The sequence below is a fragment of the Clinocottus analis genome, unplaced genomic scaffold (assembly GCF_023055335.1).
Source record: "Clinocottus analis isolate CAN_PGR_092001 unplaced genomic scaffold, fCliAna1.0.p SCAF_5, whole genome shotgun sequence".
Classification (NCBI taxonomy): domain Eukaryota; kingdom Metazoa; phylum Chordata; class Actinopteri; order Perciformes; family Cottidae; genus Clinocottus; species Clinocottus analis.
Window position 1 is genome coordinate 22,521,085 of NW_027176207.1, and position 27,972 is coordinate 22,549,056.

The window sequence follows — 27,972 nt, forward strand, 5'->3', positions numbered from 1 at the left end:
AGTCTTTCTAAATACGTGCTCTTAGTTTTTAGAAGTCGGGTCAGTGCGTTTTATGACAAAAATGTGACTTTCTTGAAGCGCAAAACTATATTTTAAACAGAAAAACATCCTCGCCCAATCAAAAAAAAAAAAGTCCCGAAGCTGAAAAAAAACACTGAACATCTTAAAAAGATTTCAGAGTTTTTATAGTTAAGAAACAAAACGACGCTTCGACTGATGGAAGAAAAACTGTTTTCAACAAAAGTAATTACTGTTGTACAAAATACACACACACACACCTCGTGTTAAAAGTAGGAATCGTACAAAACTTCAATACATGAAACTACATTTAAAGCGTTTATTCGTTTCGTTTAAAGTCGTCGCAGCGAAGAGAATTATTAATATAACAATCTACAGAGAGGAAGCAGAACCTTCTGCCTCAAACAAACAACTTCTTTCTGTTCCTTAGTGGACGAAGACGTTCAGGACGCACTCGCTCAGCATGTTTTCCCAGAATGCCTTTCTCTCCGGCTCAGCCTGGAGCTGCTGTGTTTGTACAGGATTGGGCCTGCAGGAGGCGCTGGAGGCCTCGTGCTGCTGACGCACACTGAAGGAAACGACAAGAGAAGCCTGAAGCGCCTCGTCTCCACGCAGCCGGAGCGCAGGAAACTATGAGAACAACCGCCGTGCTGCATCTCTGAGGATGAGAAACACTGTGATGACACGTTAGCACGCTAACACGCTAACACGCTAACACGACGTCATCGTGAGACGAGCTCAACGCACAGAGCTGACGCATCCTGTGACTGTGGAACCACGAGGACCCAGAGAGACGCAGAACCGCCGGGATGAAAACCCAAACCATACCGAACCCCACCCCTGTGTGTGTGTGTGTGTGTGTGTGTGTGTGTGTGTGTGTGTGTGTGTGTGTGTCGCGGGCCGTCGGCACGTCACTGGTCCCGAGCTTCATACAGCAGTTTGGCCGCCTGAGGAGAGACGACGATGACAAAATATATAAGAAACATTACAAACTTTAATGTGTGTGTGTGTGGTGTTACCTGTTCATGGTGTGTGTGTGTGTGTGTGTGTGTGTGTGTGTGTGTGTTACCTTGTGCATCGCAGTCAGCCAGAACGAGGCCACCTTCTTGTCGTCGGCAGCCTCCACGCGGAGCTGCTGAGCGTCCTGAGAGCCGACCGGCTTGTAGTGGAGCAGCATGCCGGTGGGGCGGGACGAGCCTCCTGCACACACACACACACACACACACACACACACACACACACACACACACACACACACACACACACACACACACACACACACGATGACATTTTGAGGAAAGTTATCAACATTTTACAGGTTGAGGTTCTGAACATAAAGAAGGTGCATCGCCTTAAACAAATGATTAATGCACGCACACACACACACACACACACACACACACACACACACACACACACACACACACACACGAGGGAGATGAAGATGATGAAGATGATGACGGTGGGAGCAGAGCTAACCTTCAGAGAAACACTGACTGTCCAGCAGACTGGTGTAAGTGTGAATGTCAGTCTCTGAGCCCAGAGGAAGAGGAGGAAGAGGAAGAGGAAGAAGAGGAGGAGGAGGAGCCAAGCCACCAGAGGCAAAGCAGCAGAGGACAAAAGAGTTTGTTAGTGGAAAAGTTCATCAAGAAATCTCTCAGCTTATCTCTAGATATTCATAACCACGAGGTCTGATCTCTAATATTCACATACAATATCTACACATTCATCTCCATGAGCTCCGTCAGTCTCTCACCTCCTGGACTGGATCCGTCCGTCAGAATCTGCATGCTGGAGATCCGAGACAACTCCACCTCGAAGTGACTCTCACCGTCCAGGAACAGATACCTGGAGGAGGAGGAGGAGGAAGACGAAGATGATGTCAAAACCAGTGGAAGCAGTGTGACTGCGGACGCCGCTATGTTTTTCATATTGTGTTACAGTGTTACTACATTATTGTGTAACTGTGGTTTGAGGTGTAGAGCTGACCTGTGGTTGTTGGAGAGGCGACACGTCATCGTCTCAGACTTCTCTGACGTTCCCAAAGTGACGACGAAGGTTCCACCTGCAAACATGAGAACATGAGAACATGAGAACATGAGGGGAAGAGAAGAGATGGGAACACATCTGGAATACGACAATATTCCTCTTTGTTCAGTGCGGATCCTCACAAAAACAATAAAACAAAACACACAATAAATATTTTATGTAAAATACATAAAAGACAAAATAGTTAAGAGACTAATTGAGAAAATAACCTGTAGATTTTATGATTTTTTTTAAAGCATTTAAACCAAATATAACGGAAGAAGAGGAAGAATTTAACGACATAGACACTAAAATAAAAGCTTTATTCTGCCCGACTGCGCTGTGATTGGTGGGATCCATCTTACTGTCTCCTGATTGGCTAACACTAGCTAGTATTACTGTGCCGTGATTGGTGGATCATGAGCCAATCACAGCTCAGTGGGCGGGCCTTATAAGACCCTGTATCCTGCTTCACAGACGCTGTCTGGCGGCGTTACAGGACTCGAGCTACTTCCTTAAAGGCGCCTCACCTCCCAGCAGCACCTTGACCTGCTTGTCGTAGAACTCCGCCTCCTTCTGGGAGTTCAGGCTGCACTCGGCACACTGACGCACCGGATCCACGAAGCACATGCGCGGCAGCGCCACCTTCCTGCTGCAGCACTTATCACAGAAGCAGCGGCCGCACCGCCGACAGTGATGCTGCAGGAAGCACCGCCACGGGTTAATGACATCACCGCTTCATGACATCGGGTTAATGACATCACCGCTTCATGACATCACTCAGCAACAACGAGTCTTCAGGAGGACGATCAGGGGTCAGTCAGACACGTTTACATTTAACAAAATAATAAAAGACTTCTGGGGAAATAACACACGCAGCAGTAATTAATAATAAATCCTGCAGCACTTTTTAAAAGAAGAAAATAAAAACATCTGATTGTGAATCACAAGAAAAACATTGATGTCAGCAGAGCCTTCAGCTCCAAGACAAAGATGAAATAAATCAACTTCCAGTGAATAAAAGGTTCTTCAGTGGAACCTGCAGGCGTCCTCGTCTGTCTGTTCTGTTGTTTTCTTAGTCAGATGAAGCTGTGATTGTTTTGGGGACCAACAGGAAACTCACCTTTCTCCTGATGAAGTCAAACTTGGTGTCACACTGCTGACATCTCGGACACTGAGAGACAGGCAGAGCAGGCAGGATGTTACGCAACACACAGTCAACTTCAATAACAGAAGAACAAACTTTATAGATCTGAACCAAACAAACAGACTCTACTGACACTTCTACACACTATAGATTATAAATATAAGTTCAATTCAGGTTTTATTTGAGTATTTTTTTAAAATGTTGTTTCATTTTGGTGTTCCTGCTTAAATTCCAGCAAAGGACTTGAAAGTCAAACCCAGTTAACTTTTAGACACTAAGTTTAAAATGCTGCAAAAGTCATTTCCACAATGCAGGTAAATAAAGAATTCACTGCATTTAAAGATACATAGATGTATTTATTTACTTGCATTATGTTTTTACAGTTTAGTTTAGCTAGTTTCACTTAATAAAGCCTGTGGATATACAGGAACCAGCTGGAAACCAGTTGCAGTTTCTTCTTCTGTAGTTTATTTACTGTCGTGACACAAACACACCGGAAGCTACAACAGGACAAACAGGAAGCTGGCTCACAGCAAAAACAACGGGTGTTTTTTGTCGCTTTAACTGTCGCCAGGACAGATACAACATCGTGACTTTGGTGTGACTGCTAGTTAAGGTCGTTAACTAGCTGTTTATCGTGGTAAAGACGTGGTAAGCCATCAGGCTGGCCGTGTAACGCCCAGAGTCCTGCTGCCAGTTAGCCGCATTTCGCACGGAGGGAACCGGATGTCAGAAGGCTTTTCCCCCTCGAAATTAAAAGCTCTTTACCCATAACAAATAAAGTCCATTTACTCAAGTGCTTTACAATTATTTAGGTAGTCGCACTACTACTACTACTACTACTACTACTACTACTACTACTACATTAGGGATGTTTTACTGCTCAACATATATTTTACAGAAAGTACTGTGTATTAATTTAGGAACTCACATATGCAAAATACTTGTATTATTATGGCTAAATATAAAACATTGTACAACAGCAAAATTGCCTAAAAGGTGTCACTCATTAAAAAATGTTTATTTAAAATCACTGCTTGATTTAAAGAGTATTTGTTCCTTTTTTTAAACTCAAATTTGGTTTAAAGTTTTTTCAGTTCACAAACTGTGCTTTTATTCTGAAGATCTCCACCGGAACCGCTCTGTTTGGCAGCAATTCTGCTGCTCGCTTCTCTCGTAGCTTCGACATCTCCCCCCCACCTCGCCTCACCTCTTTATCCGGGACCCACTGCGGCTCGTCCAGGGAGAAGGGGCTGTTGAAGGCGCCGTTTTCCGGCACCATGCGGAGGCCGCTGGGGCTGCGGACGAGCTTCTTCCCATCGGGCACGGCAGACATTTTGCCCCCGCTAGCAGCTGTTTCTCCCCCGTTAGCAGCAGGGACGCCGTCAGCCACGAAGCGCCTTCTGGACACGCCCTCCGCGGGATGATTGGCAGGGCCGTTGGACGAATCAGAGCAGAGAGATGATGTCCCGTGGTCTCTTCCGGGGAAAGTGGAGTGTTTTGGTTTTTACAACCACGCCCACAATAACACGCTCCTTCTTCTTCTCTTGCGGCTTTAAGGCGGATGTCTTCCAAAACAATGGTCCATTACCGCCGCCGACTGCACTGGAGTGTGGGCCAGAAATATCTCTAGCTAAATAAAATAAATAAAATAAAAAGGGAGCAATAATCACAGTATAAACGTCGTGAGTTTGAGCGTTTTTATTGAAACAGAGGAAATCTAACATGAGTTTGCAGTGAAGTTGGTAAAGGTTGTCGTTATTGAACATGTTAAAATATTTATTATTACTATTTGCCTTTTTTTCTTCTTTTTTTTTTTTTTTTTACCACAAACGGTACATTTGATCCTATAAGTACGGAAGCAAAACAAAAGGAGGAATTAATTTTAATCTTAACTTCAACTATATTGTGAAATTATATATATATATATATATATATATATATATATATATATATATATATATATATATATATATATATATATATATATATATATATATAATTTCAGTTTTTTAATCAAAAAGTTGAGCAATAAAAATAACACAAATAAAGATAAATTCAACATCAGGTTTTGTTTAATAAATTATGTCATCCTTGAAAATTTCCAAACAAAAATTTCAGATTTTAAAATTGTTTAAAATTGTTCGATTTAAAAATTGAATTATTTTGGTATTTTTTGCTTCCGTAAATAAACTAATGATCATGTTATTGTTGTGTAAACTACATTCAAAACATTAAATCACATATTCACAACATGTTGCCCCTTTGTTGCCAGTTGCCTGTCTAACGTTGCCCTAAATGTTGCCCTACACGTTGCCCTTAATGTCTAACGTTGCTTTAAATGTCTAACATTGCCCTAAATGTTGCCCTACACGTTGCCCTTAATGTCTAACGTTGCTTTAAATGTCTAACATTGCCCTAAATGTTGCCCTACACGTTGCCGTTGACCATGAGCAGCTGCGTGGTGAAGATATGTGCCTCTTTACTTTGTTGCTGTGTTGCTGTGTTGCTGTGTGGGTCAGAAGGACAACAAGCATTTGAAGACTGATCAACAGTCAAACTATAAAAAGTTCATTAAGAATATTTAACATTTAAAAAATACAAAATTACGTTGACTGAATTTTTGAAGGAAAAGAAACGTAAATATTATTCAAGTCATCAAATTTATTATTTACACTTCAGGGCTTCTTTAAAGATATATAAAATAATGTTTAAGATTTAAATTCTACTTTTTATATTCATCACTTCCATCAGATCAGATCCACAAGAGGTTTTTGTTCAATGAGTTCTATAATATTATAATATTATAAAATTATAATATTATAATATTATGCAGATTACTAAACTACTAAACATTGCCGTCCTCTCTGGTGAAGACAAAGTCATGTGATGATGCATTGAAGTCACATGACCAGTGAAGTCACATGACCAGTGAAGTCACATGACCAGTGATGTCACATGACCAGTGAAGTCACATGACCAGTGATGTCACATGACCAGTGAAGTCACATGACCAGTGATGTCACATGACCAGTGAAGTCACATGACCAGTGATGTCACATGACCAGTGAAGTCACATGACCAGTGATGTCACATGACCAGTGATGTCACATGACCAGTGATGTCACATGACCAGTGATGTCACATGACCAGTTCCACGTCTGCACACACACTTTAAACTCTTAACATCCTTCAACTTCCTTCACTTTTTTATTTACTTATTCCAGTTTCATCTTATTTTAGTAAAAGCAAATATATATTTTACATTTGCAACTTAAATCTCTGAGATGATAAGTAATTTTAAATAATTCATCATTTTCACCTTGTGGTTGGATTGTTTCTCGACTCTACTGACGCGTAAAGTTTTGTCTTGAAGTAAAAACGTTGGAACTTTTCTTTGTTTAAAGCTTTCAGCTTCCGTCCTCCGTAACGTTACACTAACAGACTTTAACGTATTTTAACGAAATGTAATGTATTTTTTAAAGTATTTTAACGTACTTTAAACTATTTTAACGTGAACGTATTTCAATTAATTTCACATATTTTTACGTATTTCAACATTTACGTAATCTAATATATTTCAATGTAGTTTTACATATTTTAACAAATTTTCTTCCACATTTTTACGTATTTTAACGTTAACGTATTTTAATGTGTTTTAACGTATTTCAACGTTTAAGGAGACGGCGCCCCGGTTCTCGAGGCTTTTATTTTGTACAGGAAGATATGAAGATAAACTCTTCAGAGCAGCGGGAGTACAGAAACTAATAAAACATAAATTACATTAAAAAAACACAAATGTAAACATAGAACTTCATACAGAAAAAACTAAATCAACACGGGACGGAAAACATTCTGGGAAAGAGACGAGTTGCAGAGAATAACGCTGATGAGCAGCAGGTGCTCGTGAGGACCCTGAACGTCTCATGTTCAGAGCTCAGAGGAGGAAGTGACGTCATCCTGGACGGGGCTGGGCTCCACTTCAGCGAGAAGTGATGGTAACAGCGTACATGAGTCATACGTCATAAGTCATGAGTCATAAATCTTTCATCCATTCAGGAAACTGCACGGTGACGTCACTTTAAAAACTTTGCTTTGACTTCAGATTTGATGAATTTTACTTTTTTTAACCGGAACATCTGTTCCGGATGTAAACGGTTCCCGTTGACCCGGCATTAAATATGAATCTCTTCCACCAGCACACATGTAACAATACACACACACATACACACACAGTACACACACAGTACACACACACACACACACACACACACACAGCAGGAGGAACCTGCACAGTGAGCACTTGGTGGTGTGACGCTAACAGGAAGGGGAGGGGTCTGGACAGGAAGTGGCCTCTCAGGCTCCGCCCCCTCAAGGTCATGGGGTCATGGGCTCGACCTTCAGCGCGCCAGGTCCGTGTGGCTGGCGCTCAGGTCGCGACTCTTTCTCAGACGATTATTTCGTTGCTGAAGAAAAAAAAACAAGAAAAAAACTGAAATTAGACAAAGAAACAAATTTCAGAAACAATGTTTAGTTTTAGCTTTAAGAATTATTTACAATGGTTATAAACTGATTTTAAACTATAAATACATCCAAGAAAGAATTAACATCAAAATAAAGGTGTAAAGAAAAAGTACTATTTATATAATTATTATATAATCATAACTATATATACTGCTGGATCATTTATGAATCCCCTCGTAGGTATCAATAACCTTTTTTCTTATAATAATAATAATATTTTATTCATTGATTATACTTTGTATCATTGAAGTAACTAAAGGTATAACAAAATTAAAGTTAATATTTGTCAATTAAATGTAGTGAAATAGAAGTAGAAAATGTAAATACTGAAGTATAACTCAGGTTCCTCTAAGTTATGACATTATTATATTAAAGTATAATAAATGTAAATATTCATTAAAACTTTGAGATGTTTCTTCTGTTTAGGTATCTGTGATAAAAACCTGAATATATATATATATATATATATATATATATATATATATATATATATATATATATATATATATACACACACACACACACACACACACACACACACACATATGTATATACTGTGGGTTTCTTCTCGATAACAAACTACATTTTATTAAAGCATCAAATAATACAAATAAAATGAAAGTTAATAGTTTGTTGATTAGTCAGAATGAAGATGTGTGACGTTAGTGCGAGTCTCACTCTGTTTTATTACGGAGAAATCTGAGGCCACAAATACTGCGATTTCACCCCAAAGTACCTCAACAGGAGGTTTAAAACACGTTCGAGACCTGGAGGAAGTCCTGGTTATTTATTAAACAACATCCTGTTTCAGGAGGGAAGCGGTTAACGAGCTCGTTTGTTCCTGGTCTTACTTGGTGGAGGTCGCCTGCAGGCTTGTCCTCCACGTTAAGAACCCCCAGAGAGCTGGCTCGCTTCATGCTGCAGGGACATGCAGGGGGAGGGGTCAGAGGTCAGGGGAGGAGTCAGAGGTCAGGGGGGAGGAGTCTGTGGTGAGGTGATTGTGTTGTTAGTGTTCACACACAGGTTAGTTTAACAACAACAACTTCCTGTTCACGAGATTTAGAAAGTACCGTAAAAGTGGAGTTACAAGCCGCTCCTACCTTCGGTGGGTGTCTCCGCTAGCTAGTGCTGCTGCTAGCTCCCTGCTGCTGCTGCTAGCTCCCTGCTGTTGCTGCTAGCTCCCTGCTGCTGCTGCTAGCTCCCTGCTGCTGCCCGAGTCGGGCGTCAAGCCGAGGTTGATCCCGCTAACTTCGCTGGTTGTCGGGGTGGTAGTGAGGAGCTAGCAGAGCGCTAGCTGGCTACAGCGGGCAGCTAGCGGGGACACCGCTGAGGTAGTAGCGGAGGACTCACCTGCTTTTAATTTAATGTTTTAAAATCACTTTACGCCTCTAAACCGACTTAATTTAGTAGATGAAGTTTCTTTAGTACTGAAAGCTGCAGAGACTTATTAACCGCCACCAGTTGGTCCTGATGATGATGATGATGACATCATCGTGTCATCATCACAGAGCAGCAGAGAGGAAGATGGAAACCAGTGAGCACACAGAGGAGGCATGCAGGGTCAAAACATTCAAATATAACAAATTTATTCATAAATAAAAATAAATTCAACAACAACAACAAAACAACAACATTCATGCAGACGAGTTTGTTCTTCAGAGTAAAATTCACAAAGAAAGAAAAGAATAAAATTCAAAGAAATTAAAAATGAACTTTATTTCAAAGCAAATTGAAATAGTCCAAAAGCCACAAAATGCAATAAATAGATTGAACTATTAGTTATTAAAATAATAAAAATAATGCGTTCCACAGGCACAAAAGCATAAAAGCATTCCAGCAGAATTAGTTCACGTCATGCGTCAAGTTCAGAGGAGGAGATTTATTTCATAAAAATACTGTAATATATTTTGATGTAAAATACTTTTTTTAATTCATCAAAATATTACGCTTTTTTTCTTAAAATAATGCAACTTTTTTCTGGACATAATGTCCACATTCCTTCTCTAAATACTGAAGCCGTCATGTGAAGCCCCGCCCCCTTTACCTCCTCCACCAACCAGCATGCAGCAGTGAGAGGACAGAAAGGACCAACAGGTAAATGTGCCGTGAGAAGCTCCGCCTCCTTTTCATGTGCAAACAGCTTGAGTCCCTTCACCAGCCAATCAGAGCCCTTCTTGTGTTTTTGGTTCGTGCTGCGGCTCCTCCTCCAGCGCCGCCCCCGTGCATAAAGTCTCTGTGGTAGTTAATCTGGTCTGTGGTAGTTAATCTGGTCAGTAGTTGGTAACCCGGTCAGTAGTTGGTTACCGTGTCAGTAGTTACTTACCGGTCAGTAGTTGGTTACCCTAGTCAGTAGTTTGTCACTCTGGTCAGTAGTTAGTTACCCGGTCAGTAGTTGGTTACCGTGTCAGTAGTTGGTTACCGTGTCAGTAGTTAGTTACCTGGTCAGCAGTTGGTTACCCGGTCAGTGGTTAGTTACCCAGTCAGTTGTTGGTTACCGTGTCAGTAGTTAGTTACCCAGTCAGTAGTTAGTTACCCAGTCAGTAGTTAGTTACCCAGTCGGTCAGTCGTTAGTTACCCAGTCAGTAGTTGGTTACCCAGTCAGTAGTTGGTTACCGGTCAGTAGTTAGTTACCCGGTCAGTAGTTGGTTACCCAGTCAGTAGTTGGTTACCGGTCAGTAGTTAGTTACCCGGTCAGTAGTTGGTTACCCGGTCAGTAGTTAGTTACCCGGTCAGTAGTTGGTTACCCAGTCAGTAGTTAGTTACCCAGTCAGTAGTTGGTTACCGGTCAGTCGTTAGTTACCCGGTCAGTAGTTAGTTACCCGGGGTTCTTGGGCTCGCTCTCTCGGGGTGACGAGCCCTTCAGCTTGCGGACGAGCTTCTCGCTGCTGCGACGGATCGACGCCCGAAGTTTACTGAAGGAGCCGCTTCTCTTCAGGGAGCCGGAGCCGTCCTGGAGGAGAGAGGCTGGTTAACGGATGCTCACACACACACACACACACACGCACACACGCACACACACACACACACACACGCACACACACACACACACGCACACACACACACGCACACACGCACACACGCACGCACACGCACACACACACGCACACACGCACACGCACACGCACGCGCGCACACGCACGCACGCACGCGCGCGCGCACGCACACACACACACACACACACACACACACACACACACACACACACACACACACACACACACACACACACACACAATAAAGGAGTGTGTGAACATCAGTCGTTTGCTTTCTTTTTTAAATCAACAGAATCAGAACTTTTCATCCTGTAAAAGCTGAAACATTGTTGCTCATTTAAAATGTTGCATCAGAGAAACATGTTGATACAATGTATTTATTATATACAATGTATTTATTATTATACAATGTATTTATATTATACAATGTATTTATATTACAATGTCTTTTTATTCATTGAGATTCTTCTTTTTTTTTACCATATATGTCAAAATGTTATTCTGGATTAAATCAACAGCCTGTAAATATGAAAACACACACAGAGAAACATTGTTGTGTGATCACAGTGATAGTGATGATGATGATGATGATGATGATGATGCACGAGAAGTTGCTAATACTGGCTGGACCTTCATCTCTCCTACGTGATGAGTTCAGGGCCCGAAAGAGCCGCAGTAACTACCAACACCGTCTGCTGAACCGGGACCAGTTTCCACTGAGTGTTGACTGGATATATTACAGATATAATAGATTTACATATATTTATATATACATATATTTATATTGTTTTCCAGAATTTGACATTTTCTGAAAACACGGTTTAGTTTTCTCCAAATATTCAGACTTTCCCCTGCTGTTATCACAATATCACACTTTATATTGATTAGTTTTAACGTCTGTTATGTTTTATATTTCAGAACTTTTCCGTTCAGCAGACGGAGTTTTTAGTTGTTATTTATTATCTCAGACATTATGTTAAATATTAATTTGAGAGAAGTGAAAGAGTCGAGCGTCTGGTGGGAAACGGTGAAGAAGATGAAGCAGAGCATGCTGGGAACTGATCGACGAACTCACAAGAATATTAAAGTCAAACCGTAAAACCACCGTGAAGAACGTTATGCTTAATATTCAGTAATCATATTCACTTGTTTGTAGTTCTTTATGTTCATGACGATAAATATAGATATTAGATATCAGAGTTTATAGTTATGAACTGAAAATAAGGAAGTAAAGAATAAACTTTCAATCCTAATGAAATTATTTAAACGTCGTCTGAAGCAATGAACTCCGAAAGGATCCAGAGCTGAGTTCTCTCTGAAAGCGCCTACATGTCCCAGAATGCATTGCGAGCCAGTGTTATACTCTTTAATAACAGTTTGTGTTGTCATAGGTAAGGTTTTCTAAAACGTAAGCTAACGACGGCACCGTGGGGTCACATGACTTCACTGTAGGGTCACATGACCTCTCTCACACACACACACACACACACACACACACAGAAAAGAGAGGACACACACAGGCTCAGGTTCCAGGTGAGCAGAGAGTTTAGTTTTATTAGAAGTTAAGAAAAACAAACTGTCAGATGCACAAACGGGACAGGAAGGACAGCAGAGAGTATGAAGCAAGGAGAGCAGAGAGGAGGCGGAGCTTCAGGGAACAGAACCCCCCCCCATCCATCCACACACACACACACACACACACACACACACACACACACACACACACACACACACACACACACACAGGAGGTTACAGGTTGGATGCACTGCGCTCATCTCTTTTCTCCCCACAAACTCTTTCCACACCGCGACCTTCCAGACGACCTCTACCACGTGTGAAACATCCCGTGACCTTTAACATCTCGTAGAGGTCACTAAACACGAACGGCGGCGCAGCGCAAGAGGGACGAGAACCAACGACTAAAACTCTAAACGACGAGCGAGCGGCGCTCCTCGAGCATGCTGACGAGGAGACGACATTTATGTAAAGGTCAGGAACCACGACCACGCAGGGGAGGAGCCTCACCTCGGGGGGAGGAGCCTTAACGTCTGGGGGGAGGAGCCTCACATTGGGGGGGAGGAGCCTCAACGTGTGGGGGAGGAGCCTAACTGAATAACAGACTGAATATGCATTCAACTACTATTTTGACATTGTTTGACAAGCTCAGTTTAAAAGGGAATATATTACACTATTTATATACTTTAAAATGTTCATCTCCTTTTTTGTTTTAATCATGAAAATCTTCAAAAGTGCCGATCCTTTTTTATCCCGTTTCTTATAAATAATTATAAATAATTTATTACGATCGTTGTGAACTTAATCTTAATTTAATCTGAACTTAATCTCAACTTTAACTTTATTTGAATTCGTGGTGTTCCGGATGAATCGTCGCTCTTTTCTCTCGATTAAAAGAAGTTTTGCTTCATCTGTAAACACCAGAATTCAGACATAAATATTCCAGATTATAATTTACCAAAAATCCAAGATGATGTTTAAATTGTTGCTTTCATCTTTAATATTCAGTTCATCATCATCATCCATGAAAAAATAACAAATAACTGGATCTTTGACGGAAAAACCGACTGATTTGTTGGACTAGCGGTTTCAGGTCGTTGGGTCGCTGCTCGTTGTTTCTTCACAGGTGAAACATCTCAGGTGCTTTCTTCTAAACGTCCCAAAAGCTTCTAACAGTTTAGTTTAGAAGCAGACGAGTTTCACAAGCTGAGAGGACAACGTATAGCTGGAGACCCCAAAACAACACACACACACACACACACACACACACACACACACACACACACACACACACACACACACACACACACACACACCATCGCTGTGGTTCGACCCGGCGTGAAGAATCTCCACCAGAACACCCGGAGGAGAGAGAGATGGAGAGACAGAGAGAGAGAGAGCAGGGGGAGGAGTCAGAGCTGAAGGGGAGGAGTCAGAGCTGAAGAGGAGGAGTCAGAGCTGAAGAGGAGGAGTCAGAGCTGAAGAGGAGGAGTCAGAGCTGAAGAGGAGGAGTCAGAGCTGAAGAACACTGTAAAGCCGGAGGGGGAGGAGCTGAAGCCAGGCGGCGTCCGTCATGCAGAAGAAGTTTTTTATTGTGTTTTTGTGTTTTAGAACCGTTAGAAGGCATCTGGAGTTACGCCTGCAGGTCACGGAGCAGAGAGAAGAAACACAGAGAGAGGAGAGGAAGAGGAGAGGAAGAGGAGACAGAGGATTAAACGGAGCTGAGCAGGTCATGAGTCCTCAGGTCAGACACAGAGCTTCTCCTCACGCTGCAGCACAGAGACTCTCTGATGTGGAGCAACAAAAGACGAGAGCGACTGTGTCTGAGCATCTGGAGCGTTCGTTAGCGACATTAGCGACATTAGCATCCAGTACAACAGGTTACACTGTTAGAGAGAACAACAGAGGGAGGTTGGAAGCGTGAGAGCAGCCGGAACAACTCATTTCATCACAATTTAAAAATTTAAAAATCACTCGTTAGAAGTGAGTTTCTGCCTCAAAACTCAAATCTTTTAAATGTTTTATCACAAAGACTCAAAAATATCCTCATTTGAGCAGAAAGATAATGTTTATGTGCAATTGTTGCACAAAAAACAAACAGTTTAAGTAATTTTCGCTCTGTTTTTGAGGATGAATGAACCACCAGTTTCTCTAAATGTAGCTGTGATAATAATAATAATTATTATTATTATTATTATTATTAGCTTTAGCTTTAGCTTGAAGATGTTCAACACTAAACCGTCGTCTCCGGCTGCTGACAGGTGGAGGAAAGACACAACGTTTAAATCACACTTTACATTCTGCGGCAGCTCGTCACACAGGTGCACAAGGGGACAAGGGGACAAGGAGACAAGGAGACAAGGAGAGCACACATAAACCAGTAGAGTACAGTACAGAGCCCACACAGAGTCACAGCGACGCTCGAGAGGACGAGTTGAAGATAAAAGACGAGACGGCTGCCTCCCTGACATGAATCTGTGCAGAGATCAGCTGCTGTGCATCGGCACCGACGCGACATGACGCCTCCCACAGCCCGCAGGAGGAAGAGGAGGAGGAGGAAGAGGCTGTTGCTATGCGAGCGGCAGACACCAGAAGAGAGCGACGGCCTGCAGAGACTCTACATGGACGCGTTGAGGGGACTGCGGCCGCTCGAGGAACAGAAACTAATCCTGCAGTTTTAGGTGAAAATGTCGCGGCTCAGTGAAGGGGAGGAGTCAGTAAGGGGAGGAGTCAGTAACCAGAGGCGTCAGCAGGGGGAGGAGTCAGTAACCAGAGGCGTCAGCAGGGGGAGGAGTCAGTAAGGGGAGGAGTCAGCTGGGGCTTTTCAAAGAGTCCCAGTTCGTTAGCGGTTCTTTACAGATGAAGGGCGCCCGCGTGAGAGAGCTTTAAGAGGCGCGAGATGTTTCTGATGGACATAACAACCTCACGGCGTCTTTCCTGACAGAAACCACCAGGAGGAGTTCAACACTGACACTCAAAACCATGAAATGAACTTTGACTGCAGGGACAACATGTTGACTAGCACCGACGCTGGTTCCAACGAACCAATAAAGAGACTTTTGTTTTTTTAATGGAGCAGAGATTTGATGTTTTCTGTTGTCTTAAGACACAAAAAACACATCTGTACCGTTAGCTAGTTAGCTCTCTGGTTAGCTCACTGGCTGGTCACTGGTTGGCTCACTAGTTAGCTCACTAGTTAGCGCATGAAGAACTTAATTAGAGGAAACTAGAGACGTCACTTCATCACATGAGCTGCAGCTGAACTCGACGCCTGAAACCACAACGTTCTTTAAACGCACCACAGTGGTTTTTGCAGAAGTTACTGGTTTGCAGGTGCTGGATATTCTATTAATATCTTTATCATGTTAACAGCGTGAGATGAGTAAAGTTTGAATGATCTGCATGGCGGGTCCAGTGTGTAATGATATATATATATATGTATATATATATATATATATATATATATATATATATATGTATGTATATATATATATATATATATATATATATATATGTATATATGTATTTATATTTCTCTGTGGCTTCTGTCCTGAAAGAGGCTGCGTGTGGAACTGGTGCAGCGGGCCGTGTGTTTATGTATTTATGTATATTTATATACATCCACAGGACTCGTGGCGTGCAGCGGGCCGTGTACTGTACTTACCCCGTTCCACTCCACGCTCATACTCACTTCCTCGCCGCCGTCCGGCCCGCTCTCGTACTTCACCGTGTCGGAGGTCAAGCTCTCGCGGCTCCGCTGCTTCTCGCGGGCCTCCGGCTCGCTCAGGACCTCCGCCACGCGCTGCTTATGCACGGTGTCCAGCCCCTGGAGGACACACACACACACACACACACACACACACACACACACACACACACACACACACACACACACAGAGAGCAATAAATGCCAATTCCAGTAATCCCGTTAAAGCAGAGCTGAGCACACGCCGTACAGAACGAGCAGCACTTCATCCTATTAAAGTAAAGCTGCAGACTTCCTGTGCACTTTATTTTATTTATTTATTTTTAAACCCATGACCATGTACATTTAATTTGTGCAAAAATTGTAAAATAAATAAATAAATTTAAATCTGTAAAAAGAAAATGTTCAGATGTATAATGAAGCTTTGAATATTGACCTGCTGTATGGTTATTAAATAATAATACAATAATATTAAGTCTCTCCACTCGAGCATCATGGGTTCATATCCCTACTAAAAAATACTAAAAAGACATTTTTATATTTTTAAATACTACTATGTCTTTTTAAACAAAGATTTAATTTCTTAAAGGACATAAAATCCTTCAGATTCATGATGAAAGCTGTGCGGCTTCGCCCCTTCTCTTCTGCACAGGAAACCCCGTTAGCCTGTACTCAGAGCGCCACATTGATCCTTTCTGCCTTTTAATCTGCGCTGACGCACTTCTTCTTCTGCAGCTCTAACGGCGGCAGCGTTACGGGTCATGTGACCCCCGGACACGGACGGACGGACACACACACACACACACACACACACACACACACACACACACACACACCTGCTTTCTGGAGCGCATGGCGGCCTCCTCCAGAGTCTCGGCCGCTTCAAACTTGCCCTGCCGCCTGTAGAGGGCGCCGAGGTTCTTCAGGGTGGTGGTGACGGTGGGGCTGAGGAAGAGGAGGAGGAGGAAGAGCATCATTCAGAAGGAGGTCTTTCACTTTTAATTCAGTGGATTTCTTTAAATGTCTTTAGACACAAGTAGAAAACTATGAACTATGTTGTGATGAAAGGTTACACATGTCAACACAACTCCGTTCCTTTAAGTCTCATTTAACGCTCGTTGGATCAATCTGAGAGTCAGAAGAATATTCATAAAAATAAATTAAAAAACATATTTCACTTTCACATAATTATGTTTTCTCCAAAATGTGAAATTTCACTGGATGTTTTTTTAATTTTAATTTTTTTTCATGCCTCTAAAAACTAAAGGTAGGTTGAGTGCTCGCCGTGAAAGGTTAAAGGTCGTTGGAGGTCGTTCAGGACCTCCTGTGAGGAGGAACCTGGCGTGAGCGTTTCCTGTGAGAACAAACTGACCTGTCCACCTTGCAGGCCTTGTACCAGCCGCCATATTCCCCGAACGGAGAGCCGTCCTTCTGCTTCCCCTGAGAGAGAGAACACAGAGCTCACCACCATAAATATATATGTATATATATACATATATACATACATACATATACATACATACATACATACACACATATATATAGAGATAAACCAACAGAACACTAGCATGTCCTCTCCAGCTGGCTCACCTTGCTCTGCTCCTCTCGCTCCTCAGCGTGCATCCAGATGGGTTTGTTCTCGTCTGCAGAGGAAGACAACCAGCTGATCAACACACACACACACACACACACACACTTCTAACCAGCTGATCAAGACAAACACACACACACACACACTAGGGATGGGCATTCAATGAAATTGTCTAAATGGATCGTCGGGAGAATTAATGATTGATTTTCAATTAATCATCAACAAGTTTACTTGCTGCTGAAAAACAGAATTTTTTTTGGTGAAAAAACTTTTTTTTGGTGAGAAAAAAATCTAGTTTTGGTTGAAAAATCAAATTTCAGGGGAAATAGCGCATTTTTGCAGATATAGCAATTTTTTGCCCCCAAAAAAAATTGGGGGGGCGAAAAACAAAATTTTTGCAGATAAAGCAAATTTTTGGGGCAAAAAACTTTTTCAGGCCGAAGAATTGTTTTTTGGCCAAAAAGCAAATTTTCGGCGAAACAGCAAATTTTCACGGAAAAAACACATTTTCACATTTTTTTGCACACAAACACATTTTCGCAGAAAAATGTGTTTTTTTGTGTCTGCATTGACTTCACATGTGATCCACTCACGTGAATATTACACAACACTTTTAGTGTGAACGCAGCGTCACAACACAACAGACATCGTTTTATCCATGAAAAGTAATGTCACCAACCAAAATCTTAATGATCAATTAATCGATTGTCAATTAATTATGCCCATCCCTAACACACACACACACACACACACACACACACACACACACACACACACACACACACACACACACACACACACACACACCTACCTAACTTTTCACATAAAAGGTCTTTTTTGTTTACGCCAACCCAAAATATTACATGAGAAGAAGAGGACAGCGGGAGACTCTGGATGTGTGTGTGTGTGTGTGTGTGTGTGTGTGTGTGTGTGTGTGTGTCTCAACATACCGTCCACGGAGCCGAACTCCCTCTCGTGAGCGCGGGTGAGGATTTCTTTGTACAGCGTCTCCGCCTGCTTGAACTTGCCCTGCTTCAGGTAGCAGGACGCCTGAGAGGTGAAGGGTGAGAGGTGAAGGGTGAGAGGTGAAGGGGTGAGAGGTGAAGGGGTGAGAGGTGAAGGGTGAGAGGTGAAGGGGTGAGAGGTGAAGGGTGAGAGGTGAAGGGTGAGAGGTGAAGGGTGAGAGGTGAAGGGGTGAGAGGTGAAGGGTGAGAGGTGAAGGGTGAGAGGTGAAGGGTGAGAGGTGAAGGGTGAGAGGTGAAGGGTGAGAGGTGAAGGGGTGAGAGGTGAAGGGTGAGAGGTGAAGGGTGAGAGGTGAAGGGTGAGAGGTGAAGGGGTGAGAGGTGAAGGGGTGAGAGGTGAAGGGTGAGAGGTGAAGGGTGAGAGGTGAAGGGTGAGAGGTGAAGGGTGAGAGGTGAAGGGTGAGAGGTGAAGGGGTGAGAGGTGAAGGGGTGAGAGGTGAAGGGTGAGAGGTGAAGGGTGAGAGGTGAAGGGGTGAGAGGTGAAGGGGTGAGAGGTGAAGGGTGAGAGGTGAAGGGTGAGAGGTGAAGGGTGAGAGGTGAAGGGTGAGAGGTGAAGGGGTGAGAGGTGAAGGGGTGAGAGGTGAAGGGTGAGAGGTGAAGGGTGAGAGGTGAAGGGTGAGAGGTGAAGGGGTGAGAGGTGAAGGGTGAGAGGTGAAGGGGTGAGAGGTGAAGGGTGAGAGGTGAAGGGTGAGAGGTGAAGGGTGAGAGGTGAAGGGTGAGAGGTGAAGGGGTGAGAGGTGAAGGGGTGAGAGGTGAAGGGTGAGAGGTGAAGGGTGAGAGGAGAAGGGTGAGAGGTGAAGGGTGAGAGGTGAAGGGTGAGAGGTGAAGGGTGAGAGGTGAAGGGGTGAGGAGGTGCAATGCGTGACACAATGGCCACCAACAGGGGGCAGCATTTCACCTCTAATACCGTCCTCCTCCTGGCAGAGTACTTCTATTTAATCCAATAATGAAAACAAACAGATGTAATGTTGCCTTCGTCCTCTCAGACGGCTGCTGCAGTGCCTCACTACCGCCCCCTACAGGAGGTACGACGAGGACAGGAGCTAGCCTAGCTGGTTAGCATGCTCCTCTCAGTAGAAATACAAAGACGCTGTAAACTCTTCTCATTCTTTTTAAGTAAATGAAGCGTTCAAGATGTTGATCCAAAGTTGTCAAACTAAAATCCTTTCCAACAACTATTGTTATTATTATTATTATTATTGTGCTCACATCATTAGCATTCCGGCCAAATGTGAAGTTAAACATTCTTATCTAAATACATCAGCATGTAAAACAAGATTTCGTTGCTTAAATCGATTAATTTCTGATGCAATAGGTTCAGAGCCCACTCCCTGCTGGACCGCCCCGCCCCCTGAGCACAGACCCCGCCCCCTGAGCACAGACCCCGCCCCCTCACCAGGTTGTTCTTGGTCTTGGCCACGTTGGGGTCGTCGGGGCCCAGCTTGGTCTGGTAGATCTCCAGCGCCCTCATGTAGTAGTACTCCACCTCCTCGTACTTGCCCTGGTTCTGACACAGCAGGGCCAGGTTGTTCAGCTGCTTGGCCACGTCGGGGTGGTCCTTCCCCAGCACCTGGAGGGGGGGGGGGCAAGGGGCTTTTAATTATTCAGGGTTTTTATCATTAAGGGGTTTATTACTGAAGGTTTTCATCACTGAGGGTTTTCATCATTAAGGGGTTTTATCATTAAGGGGTTTCATCATTAAGGGTTTTCATCATTAAGGGTTTTCATCATTAAGGGTTTTCATCATTAAGGGTTTTTATCATTAAGGGTTTTCATCATTTCGTCTCATTTGAATATACGGCCGACAGAATTTCTGCAGCATTTCCTGCTGCAGTGAGTCTCTGTCGTGTTAAATAAAGCAGCAGAAGGTCACATGACCTGTTCCTTGTTTCCTTCACGGGTCACATGGAGGACAATATGATTATTATACTGCGAAGAGATCCATAGAGTCTCATTCATACTGATGCTACTGAACACGATTAACCTCCAGAGTAGAGACTCTTCCTCTCTTCTGCCCGACGACAAGAAAACTCACTGACAAGAGAGAGAGAGAGAGAGAGAGAGAGAGAGAGAGAGAGAGAGAGAGAGAGAGAGAGAGAGAGAGAGAGAGAGAGAGAGAGAGAGAGAGAAAGAGAGAGAGAGAGAGAGAGAGAGAAAGAGAGACAGAGAGAGAGAGAGAGAGAGAGAGAGCACTTCTGAAAAACCTAATGAATCCTGATACTTCATTAGATCTGCAGACGCAGGAAGACAAAGAGAGAATAAAGAAAGCTTAACCAGAGCCGACGTCTGGCTCTCAGAGGAGCGTTCAGGTCATGTGACCCGAGGAGGCTCACGACGCGAGTCAGAAACTAATTTATTCGTGATTCCTGTGTGTAAGCCCCGCCCCCTCCACAGGACCGTGTGCAGTGTCCTGGTTTAACATCCAGACTCACGCAGATCTTCCCTCCGCTTCCTGTTCCACAACGCTTCAGGACAAGTTTAAAAATAAAGTAATTTTTGTGTTCGTCCTTGAGAGACTGTTCTAGGACACAGCTGGAGTCTGAGGGAAAGCTTTAAGTGGTGAGCAGCAGCAGGACTGAGACGACCTTTGACCTTCACCCACCTTTTCCCTGATCTCCAGCGCCCTCTTGCACAGAGGCTCCGCCTCCTTGTACTTCCCTCTCTTCCCGTACAGGACGGCCAGGTTGTTGAGGGTGGCGGCGACCTGACGGGAACAGACACACACGGTGAGTTCAGCAGCAGAGCGGGGATCTGGTGAGAGAGCCATCAGCTGCAACAGGAAGTGTAATTTGATCCCGATCAGATGTATTAGACGATTCTCGTGCACTCGGGAAGAAGGAGCCCACGAGGAGCCTGGAGGTCTGACCTCTGACCTCTGACTCAGACCATGGAGCGAGGAAGGAGGGAGGAAAGGAGGTGAGGGAAAGAGTGAACAGGAAGAGAGATGGGGCAAAAAGAAAAACACTATCACTCTTTCAAAACTCACTTCCTCATATTTCTCAGAAAAGAGATTCAGGAGATGATAAATATTGGTGGTGAGAGGAATCAGCGTCAGATAACGAGCGAGATTGTTGACAAAACTGTGATTTTCTGATTATGAATCACTTCCTTTATAGAAGGATGAATCAGGGCCTGGTGGCCGGATGAGAGGGTGAGCAGGAGGGGGAGGGGCTAACCTCAGCTTCACAAGCTGCAGCCTGACGGAGGTCCAGACCTGCCGGGGTCGACAGGCCACGCCCAGAAGGTAATGAGTCTGAGCAGAGCGGCGCCGCCCTGTGTGTTTGTGGTGTGATCAGGATGTGAGAGACAGGTGGACCTCAGGTGAGCTGCCGTCTCCACTGGAGACACGTCAACACGTCAGTCAGTGTGTGGAAATATAGAATACAAATCCTGCTTTTATAAAGAGGAGATCCAACGCGACTACGTAGTATCACAAAGGTGCTACGTGGTGCTACGTAGCATCACGTAGCACCACGTAGCACCCCGTCTCAAGGTGTCGTCCAGAAGCAGCAGCACTCACAGCCGGATGGTCTCGGCCCAGCGTCTTCTCCCTGATGGCCAGAGCGTCGTTCAGCAGGTTGGCCGCCTCCTTGTATTTGTTCTGGTCCCTGAAACAGAAGCGACAATAAGTACAGAGAAAACACACAAGAGTCAGAGAGACGGAGACACACAGAAAATAAACTACACAAACAAGCTCTGTTCCCACAGCACAAGTCTGCAGACACCCAGTCCTCCCAGTCCTCCCAGTCTCTCACTGGGACAGATTTGTGGGGTCAGAAACTCGGTCCAGCCGTCTTGTTGTCATGTTTTATGTTCCTTCCTCCTGGAGCTGGGACATTAACTCTCTCCCAGTTCCACCAGTGGGCTGTAAATCTGTACTGGTGAGGCTGTTGGCTGAGCTCCACTCGGCCTGTTGGATGGGAGGTCCTAGCATACAGGAAGTGAAACTGACTCCACTATATGTGTGTACAGGAAGTGAAACTGACCACTATATGTGTGTACAGGAAGTGAAACTGACTCCACTATATGTGTGTACAGGAAGTGAAACTGACCACTATATGTGTGTACAGGAAGTGAAACTGACTCCACTATATGTGTGTACAGGAAGTGAAACTGACCACTATATGTGTGTACAGGAAGTGCCTGCTCAGTGATAGAGGCTTTGGTCTGCAGGTGAGCTCACCTGTAGACCAGGGCCAGGATGTTGAGCATGGTGGCCACGTCGGGGTGGTCGTGTCCGGACGTCTTCTCCAGGTCCTCCAGCGCCTGCTTGCAGAGCGGCACGGCCACCTCGTAGCGGCCCTGAGACGCGTACTGGATCACCAGGTTGTGCAGCGTCCTCAAGCGCGCCGGGATCTCATAGCCGCCCTGCTGGGCCGCCGCCGCCGCCGCGCTGCCGGGGGAGGGCTGGACTGAGGAAGGGGCGGGGGGGGTTAGAGACACACATATACATATATATATATACACACACATATACACACACACTTACTGCCGGGGGCTTGGTCGTCCTGGTCATCTGGGAAGAGGTCGTCTAAAGTTTCTTTACTGGAATCAGAGTCCTTCTCCTCCTGAGAGAAGGAAAGGAGGGAAGGAGGGAGGAAGGAAGGAAAGAAAGAGGAAGGAAGGAAAGAGGAGGGAGGGAAAGAGCACAAGGAACTTGATGTTTAAGTTCTCCTTGTACAGGTAAAGGAACAAAATAACACTAAACACCTTCTCAACTCTTTCTTATAGAAACTCCAGGAATTGTATGTTTAATTTAATTCTCAATAAATGTCCCATAACTTGAGGCATATTTATAGAAGTACACGCTCTCTGATCATCAACCATAACGTCTCCTCTTGCTCCTGCTCTCTCTCAGCAGACGGCTGTATAGAAGCCTCTCTGTGTATCCTGCTTTCTCTCAGCAGACGGCTGTATAGAAGCCTCTCTGTGTGTCTGTCTCTCAGCAGACGGCTGTATAGAAGCCTCTCTGTGTGTCTGTCTCTCAGCAGACGGCTGTATAGAAGCCTCTCTGTGTGTCTGTCTCTCGGCAGACGGCTGTATAGAAGCCTCTCTGTGTGTCTGTCTCTCAGCAGACGGCTGTATAGAAGCCTCTCTGTGGCCTCACCGAGGGCGACAGGTCCTCGTCGTACTTCTTGAGCTGGTTCATGAACTCCAGGTGCTTCTTCTCCTCCTCCAGCTGGGCCACGCTCTGCTCGCTCTTCTGCAGCTTCTGCTGCGTGCCGGCCAGCTCGTCTCGTAGCCACTGGTTCTCCTGGCACAGCCGGCGCACCTGAGCCCGCAGCTTCTGCTTCTCCGACTCCACCGAGCTCAGGTGGCTGGACAGCGCCATCATCACCTGGACAGAAGAGGGGCGGGGCTTCTTAACACGCTGCTGGTTTCTAGATGTTCAGTATTTTTCACACCTAATATTTTTCTACCTATCTATCCATCCATCCACACGTCTATCCATCCATCTATTCATCCATCCACCCCTCTCTCCCTCTAGCAGAGAAAGCTTAGCAGGCCCTGACGGCCCGCCACTGTACCTACCTCTTTACCTATCCACCCACCCACCCATCCATCCATCTACCTGGGTATCCATCTATTCACCTCCCTCCCTCCCTATATACCTCCCTCCCTCCCTAACTACATATCCCTCCACCTACCTCCCTCCCTACCTATCTATCTACCTGACTCCCTCCCTACATATCCTTCCCTCCCTCCCTCTCTAGAGGCCCAGGTGGAGCGAGCAGCAGGCCCGTCAGTACCTGAGCCTCGTCCAGCCCCAGCTCCAGCATGTCCATGGAGCGTCGGATCATGTGGGACTTCTCCTCCAGCAGCACGCCCTCCTCGTCCTCCTTCAGGCAGCACAGCGAGCCCAGCAGGCCCTCCAGGATGGAGTGGTGCTCCTGCTTCAGGGCCTCCAGCCCCTGGATCACCTGCTTGGTCCGGGAGATGATCTCATCCTGGGACAGCTTCTCCCCGGAGTCCTGCTCCTCCTTCACGCACACCGTGGTGGACATGTCCTCACGCATCCTGCAGGGTGACAGAGCAGCATTACAGCATCCTGCAGGTCACAGAGCAGCGTTACAGCATCCTGCATGTTACAGAGCAGCGTTACAGCATCCTGCATGTTACAGAGCAGCGTTACAGCATCCTGCAGGTCATAGAGCAGCGTTACAGCATCCTGCAGGTCACAGAGCAGCGTTACAGCATCCTGCAGGTCACAGAGCAGCGTTACAGCATCCTGCAGGTCATAGAGGAGCGTTACAGCATCCTGCAGGTCATAGAGCAGCGTTACAGCATCCTGCAGGTCACAGAGCAGCGTTACAGCATCCTGCAGGTCACAGAGCAGCGTTACAGCATCCTGCAGGTCACAGAGCAGCGTTACAGCATCCTGCAGGTCATAGAGGAGCGTTACAGCATCCTGCAGGTCATAGAGCAGCGTTACAGCATCCTGCAGGTCACAGAGCAGCGTTACAGCATCCTGCAGGTCACAGAGCAGCGTTACAGCATCCTGCAGGTCACAGAGCAGCGTTACAGCATCCTGCAGGTCACAGAGCAGCGTTATGAGACTGTAATGAAGCGCGTGAGCTTCTGGTGTTTCTCTCAGAGTTGCAGCCTCTTGAGCTGCTCTGCTCTACAGACTGATGCTTCTCCACCTTCAGTAAATCAATACCGGCTGCAGGTCAGACCTGAACCAGCTGGACCAGGTGAGACTGAGGAGCCTCTGAGCAGCAGCAGCAGCAGCAGCAGCAGCAGCAGCAGCGTGGTGTCGCATTAATGAGTCTTTTAAGAAGCGACACAAAGCCTGAACCGCAGACAACAACAACGCTGTAAACAGGATGAATGCAGATGTGAGGATGGAGGATGAAACCTCTCCTCTGTCCTCTCTCCTCTCTCTCTCTCCTCTGTCCTCTCTCCTCTCTCTCTCTCCTGAACCTTCATATTCACGATGACAACATCAACAATAATCAGCATCTCAGTGTTCCCACAATGCATCACAGCCCAGAGTCAGATCCTGATGGAGGAGGCTGACTGACTGAATATTAACCAAAAACACTGCAAGTTAATATTGATTCCTCTCACGTTGACGCTGAACAAACTCCTCATGCACGTTACACACACACACACACACACACACACACACACACACACACACACACACACACACACACACACACACACACACACTAAGAGGATTAGGAGTGAGCAGCACTGAGCTTCCTAATAACTCTGAGCGCTCTAGACTAAACGATGACAGAAACAAATATAAATATTTATGTATTAAATATATCTGAAGACAAGAGCAGCCGGGCTGCAGTCATGTGACTCAGCAGCCGGCCGGCAGCGCGGCAGCGAGCTGGACAGGAAGTGGCAGGAAGTAGCAGGACGACATGGAGCAGCAGGTGAGCGCAGCGGCTCAGTAACCTGAAACCTGTCAGAGGAGCTGCTGATGTCATCATATTCATCCTGTTGTTGTTGTTTATGTTTATCAACAAGCATCAGATCCAGAACAACACGTGAATGATGATATTGATCGATCAAAGATGAACCTGCTGCTGATGGTAATAAAAGCTCACACAGGAGAGAGGAACACGTCGTCTCCGTCAGCTCGGTTCTCTCATTCAACTGTTTTCAGACTGAACTCATGCTGGACAACAGATAAACAACAACAAGAGACAACAGCTGACGTCACATCGTTCAGCTCACGAGCTGCAAACAGCTCAGTAGAAAAGAGGAGAACTCACATTCTAGATGCAAAGTATTGATCCATCAAACTGATCCTGAACCAGAACCACGCTCTGAACCATCACACCAACAACGCAGAACCTCAGAGAACCACGAGGGAAGTGGAAGTGTTAGTGTTAGTGTTAGTGGAAGTGTTAGTCTTAGTGTTAGCTCAGGTCTTTGTGTTCATGCTTTTTATTTTGTCGTGGGAGCACAAGGCGCCGAGGGAGAGGAACAGAAAGCTCTGGTGAAGGTTGGAGGGGGTCGAGGCCCCGCCGCCAGCTGGAAACCAACGAAGAAGAGGAAGCAGCTCAGTCAGCGGTCACGAGACGAGCGGCCGTGACTCACGCCGACGACCAGGAGAGAGGAAGAGTGAAAGAGCCTCGACTACTTTCACTTACAGGAGCGTTTATGAATCAGATCAATGAAACGTTAAATATAACGAACACACAAGTCTTTGAGCCCAGAGCGACGACTCACACTCACACACACACACACACACACACAAGCCGTGAACACAGGATGAACACATGAATAATAAAAAGAGCGCTCGTGAAGTTTCTGTTTGCTGAACGGAAAAACTAATTCATAAAAACAGTCAAGAAATGAACCAGCAACTGTTTTTAATCAACATCAAATTGATAAAATGTTGTTTATTCTAATAAATACTGATATTGATGCAATAAATTATGAGAGATTAAAGCACACAGAAGAACTTTAAGGAATCCTGACAACACGTTTTGTGTGTCAGGATTCCTGCAGTGATTCTGCACTGATTTCAGATATGTTTTAGCTGCAAGCTTACACACACACACACACACACACACACACACTCACACACACAGTGTAAACAAAACACCTGTGTGTGTGTGTGTGTGTGTGTGTGTGTGTGTGTGTGTGTGTGTGTGTGTGTGTGTGTGTGTGTGTTTTCCCGTCTCGTGGTGTGGACTCGGTCCACTTCAAACACCCTCGGGCACCCCTGGGTGCTCCCCAGCTGTGTGACACCCACACTGAGCCGCACTGTGTGCCCGCGGGCAGCCTCCTCGCGCCGCGGCTCGGCTCTGCATATCAATGAGCGGGTCCAGCCCGTCACGTGACACAACATCCAGGACGTACCCCCCCCCCCCTCCTTCTCCCGCGGCGGTGCCCGCCGCTCCGCCGCCGCAGCTGTCTCACCTACAGACGGATTAACCTGAACAACCAGTTCCTCCGCCACCAACTCAACGTCTAACACCCGAAATCACACGCGAACACCCCGCATCAAACAGGCTCCATCTTTAAAAACCCTGCGGACCAAAACAACACGCATACATACTCGTTAAAGCGCGCGCTGTGCGCCGATTAGTGAGCTAATGGGGGAGAAGGTTCCAGGAAATAGACGGAGCCGCTCCTACCGTTCTCCAGGACATCCGTCGCCAACGCAGATTTTAACCGTTTGGATCACGTGCTCCTTTGGGATTTTTTTTTTATAAATGGAGGCGTGTAAAAACAAACAAAACAACCAATCAAATAAATATATACATGTGTTATAAAACACAGGAAACGGTGTCCGCCGTTAGAGAGAACCAGCTCGCTCCATAGCCGGCACCCTAAACTGTCAAACCCCTCCTGGCTTTAGTCGGAGCCATCGAAGAAAAGCCCGTTCTCGTTCGGGGTCTGCTGGACTAACTGCGGCGGCGCGCGAAAATGGCGTTACCCGGCGGGCGCGCGAGCA

General features: G+C 45.3%; 2 protein-coding genes across 6 annotated transcripts; both read right to left on the reverse strand.

Annotated features, from left to right (window-relative positions):
- Positions 1-715: 715 nt before the first annotated feature.
- On the reverse strand, positions 716-4,624 carry zfyve21 (zinc finger, FYVE domain containing 21). Of its 2 annotated transcripts, XM_068601218.1 has the most exons (8): positions 4,404-4,624; positions 3,170-3,220; positions 2,577-2,745; positions 2,008-2,083; positions 1,775-1,866; positions 1,498-1,551; positions 1,088-1,218; positions 716-965 (listed from the first exon to the last, which is right to left on the reverse strand). In XM_068601218.1, the coding sequence occupies exons 1-8, from the start codon at positions 4,527-4,529 to the stop codon at positions 930-932; spliced, it is 735 nt and encodes a 244-aa protein (XP_068457319.1). In that variant the 5' UTR covers positions 4,530-4,624; the 3' UTR covers positions 716-929. The 2 variants fall into 2 exon arrangements, with proteins under 2 accessions (XP_068457319.1, XP_068457320.1); XM_068601219.1 differs by lacking the exon at positions 1,498-1,551.
- A 640-nt stretch (positions 4,625-5,264) lies between these two features.
- Positions 5,265-27,949, reverse strand: klc1a (kinesin light chain 1a). Of its 4 annotated transcripts, none has more exons than XM_068601447.1 (16): positions 27,653-27,949; positions 24,296-24,563; positions 23,653-23,883; positions 23,035-23,113; positions 22,729-22,957; positions 22,066-22,153; positions 21,148-21,249; positions 19,942-20,115; positions 18,474-18,573; positions 17,523-17,575; positions 17,305-17,372; positions 16,769-16,877; positions 15,918-16,052; positions 10,537-10,667; positions 8,569-8,635; positions 5,265-7,659 (listed from the first exon to the last, which is right to left on the reverse strand). In XM_068601447.1, exons 2-16 carry the CDS (start codon positions 24,560-24,562, stop codon positions 7,594-7,596), a joined length of 1,899 nt encoding a protein of 632 aa, XP_068457548.1. In that variant the 5' UTR covers position 24,563; positions 27,653-27,949; the 3' UTR covers positions 5,265-7,593. The 4 variants fall into 4 exon arrangements, with proteins under 4 accessions (XP_068457548.1, XP_068457547.1, XP_068457549.1 ...); XM_068601446.1 differs by having other exon boundaries at positions 15,891-16,052; positions 27,653-27,948; XM_068601448.1 differs by lacking the exon at positions 8,569-8,635 and having other exon boundaries at positions 15,891-16,052; positions 27,653-27,948.
- Between the last annotated feature and the right edge of the window lie 23 nt (positions 27,950-27,972).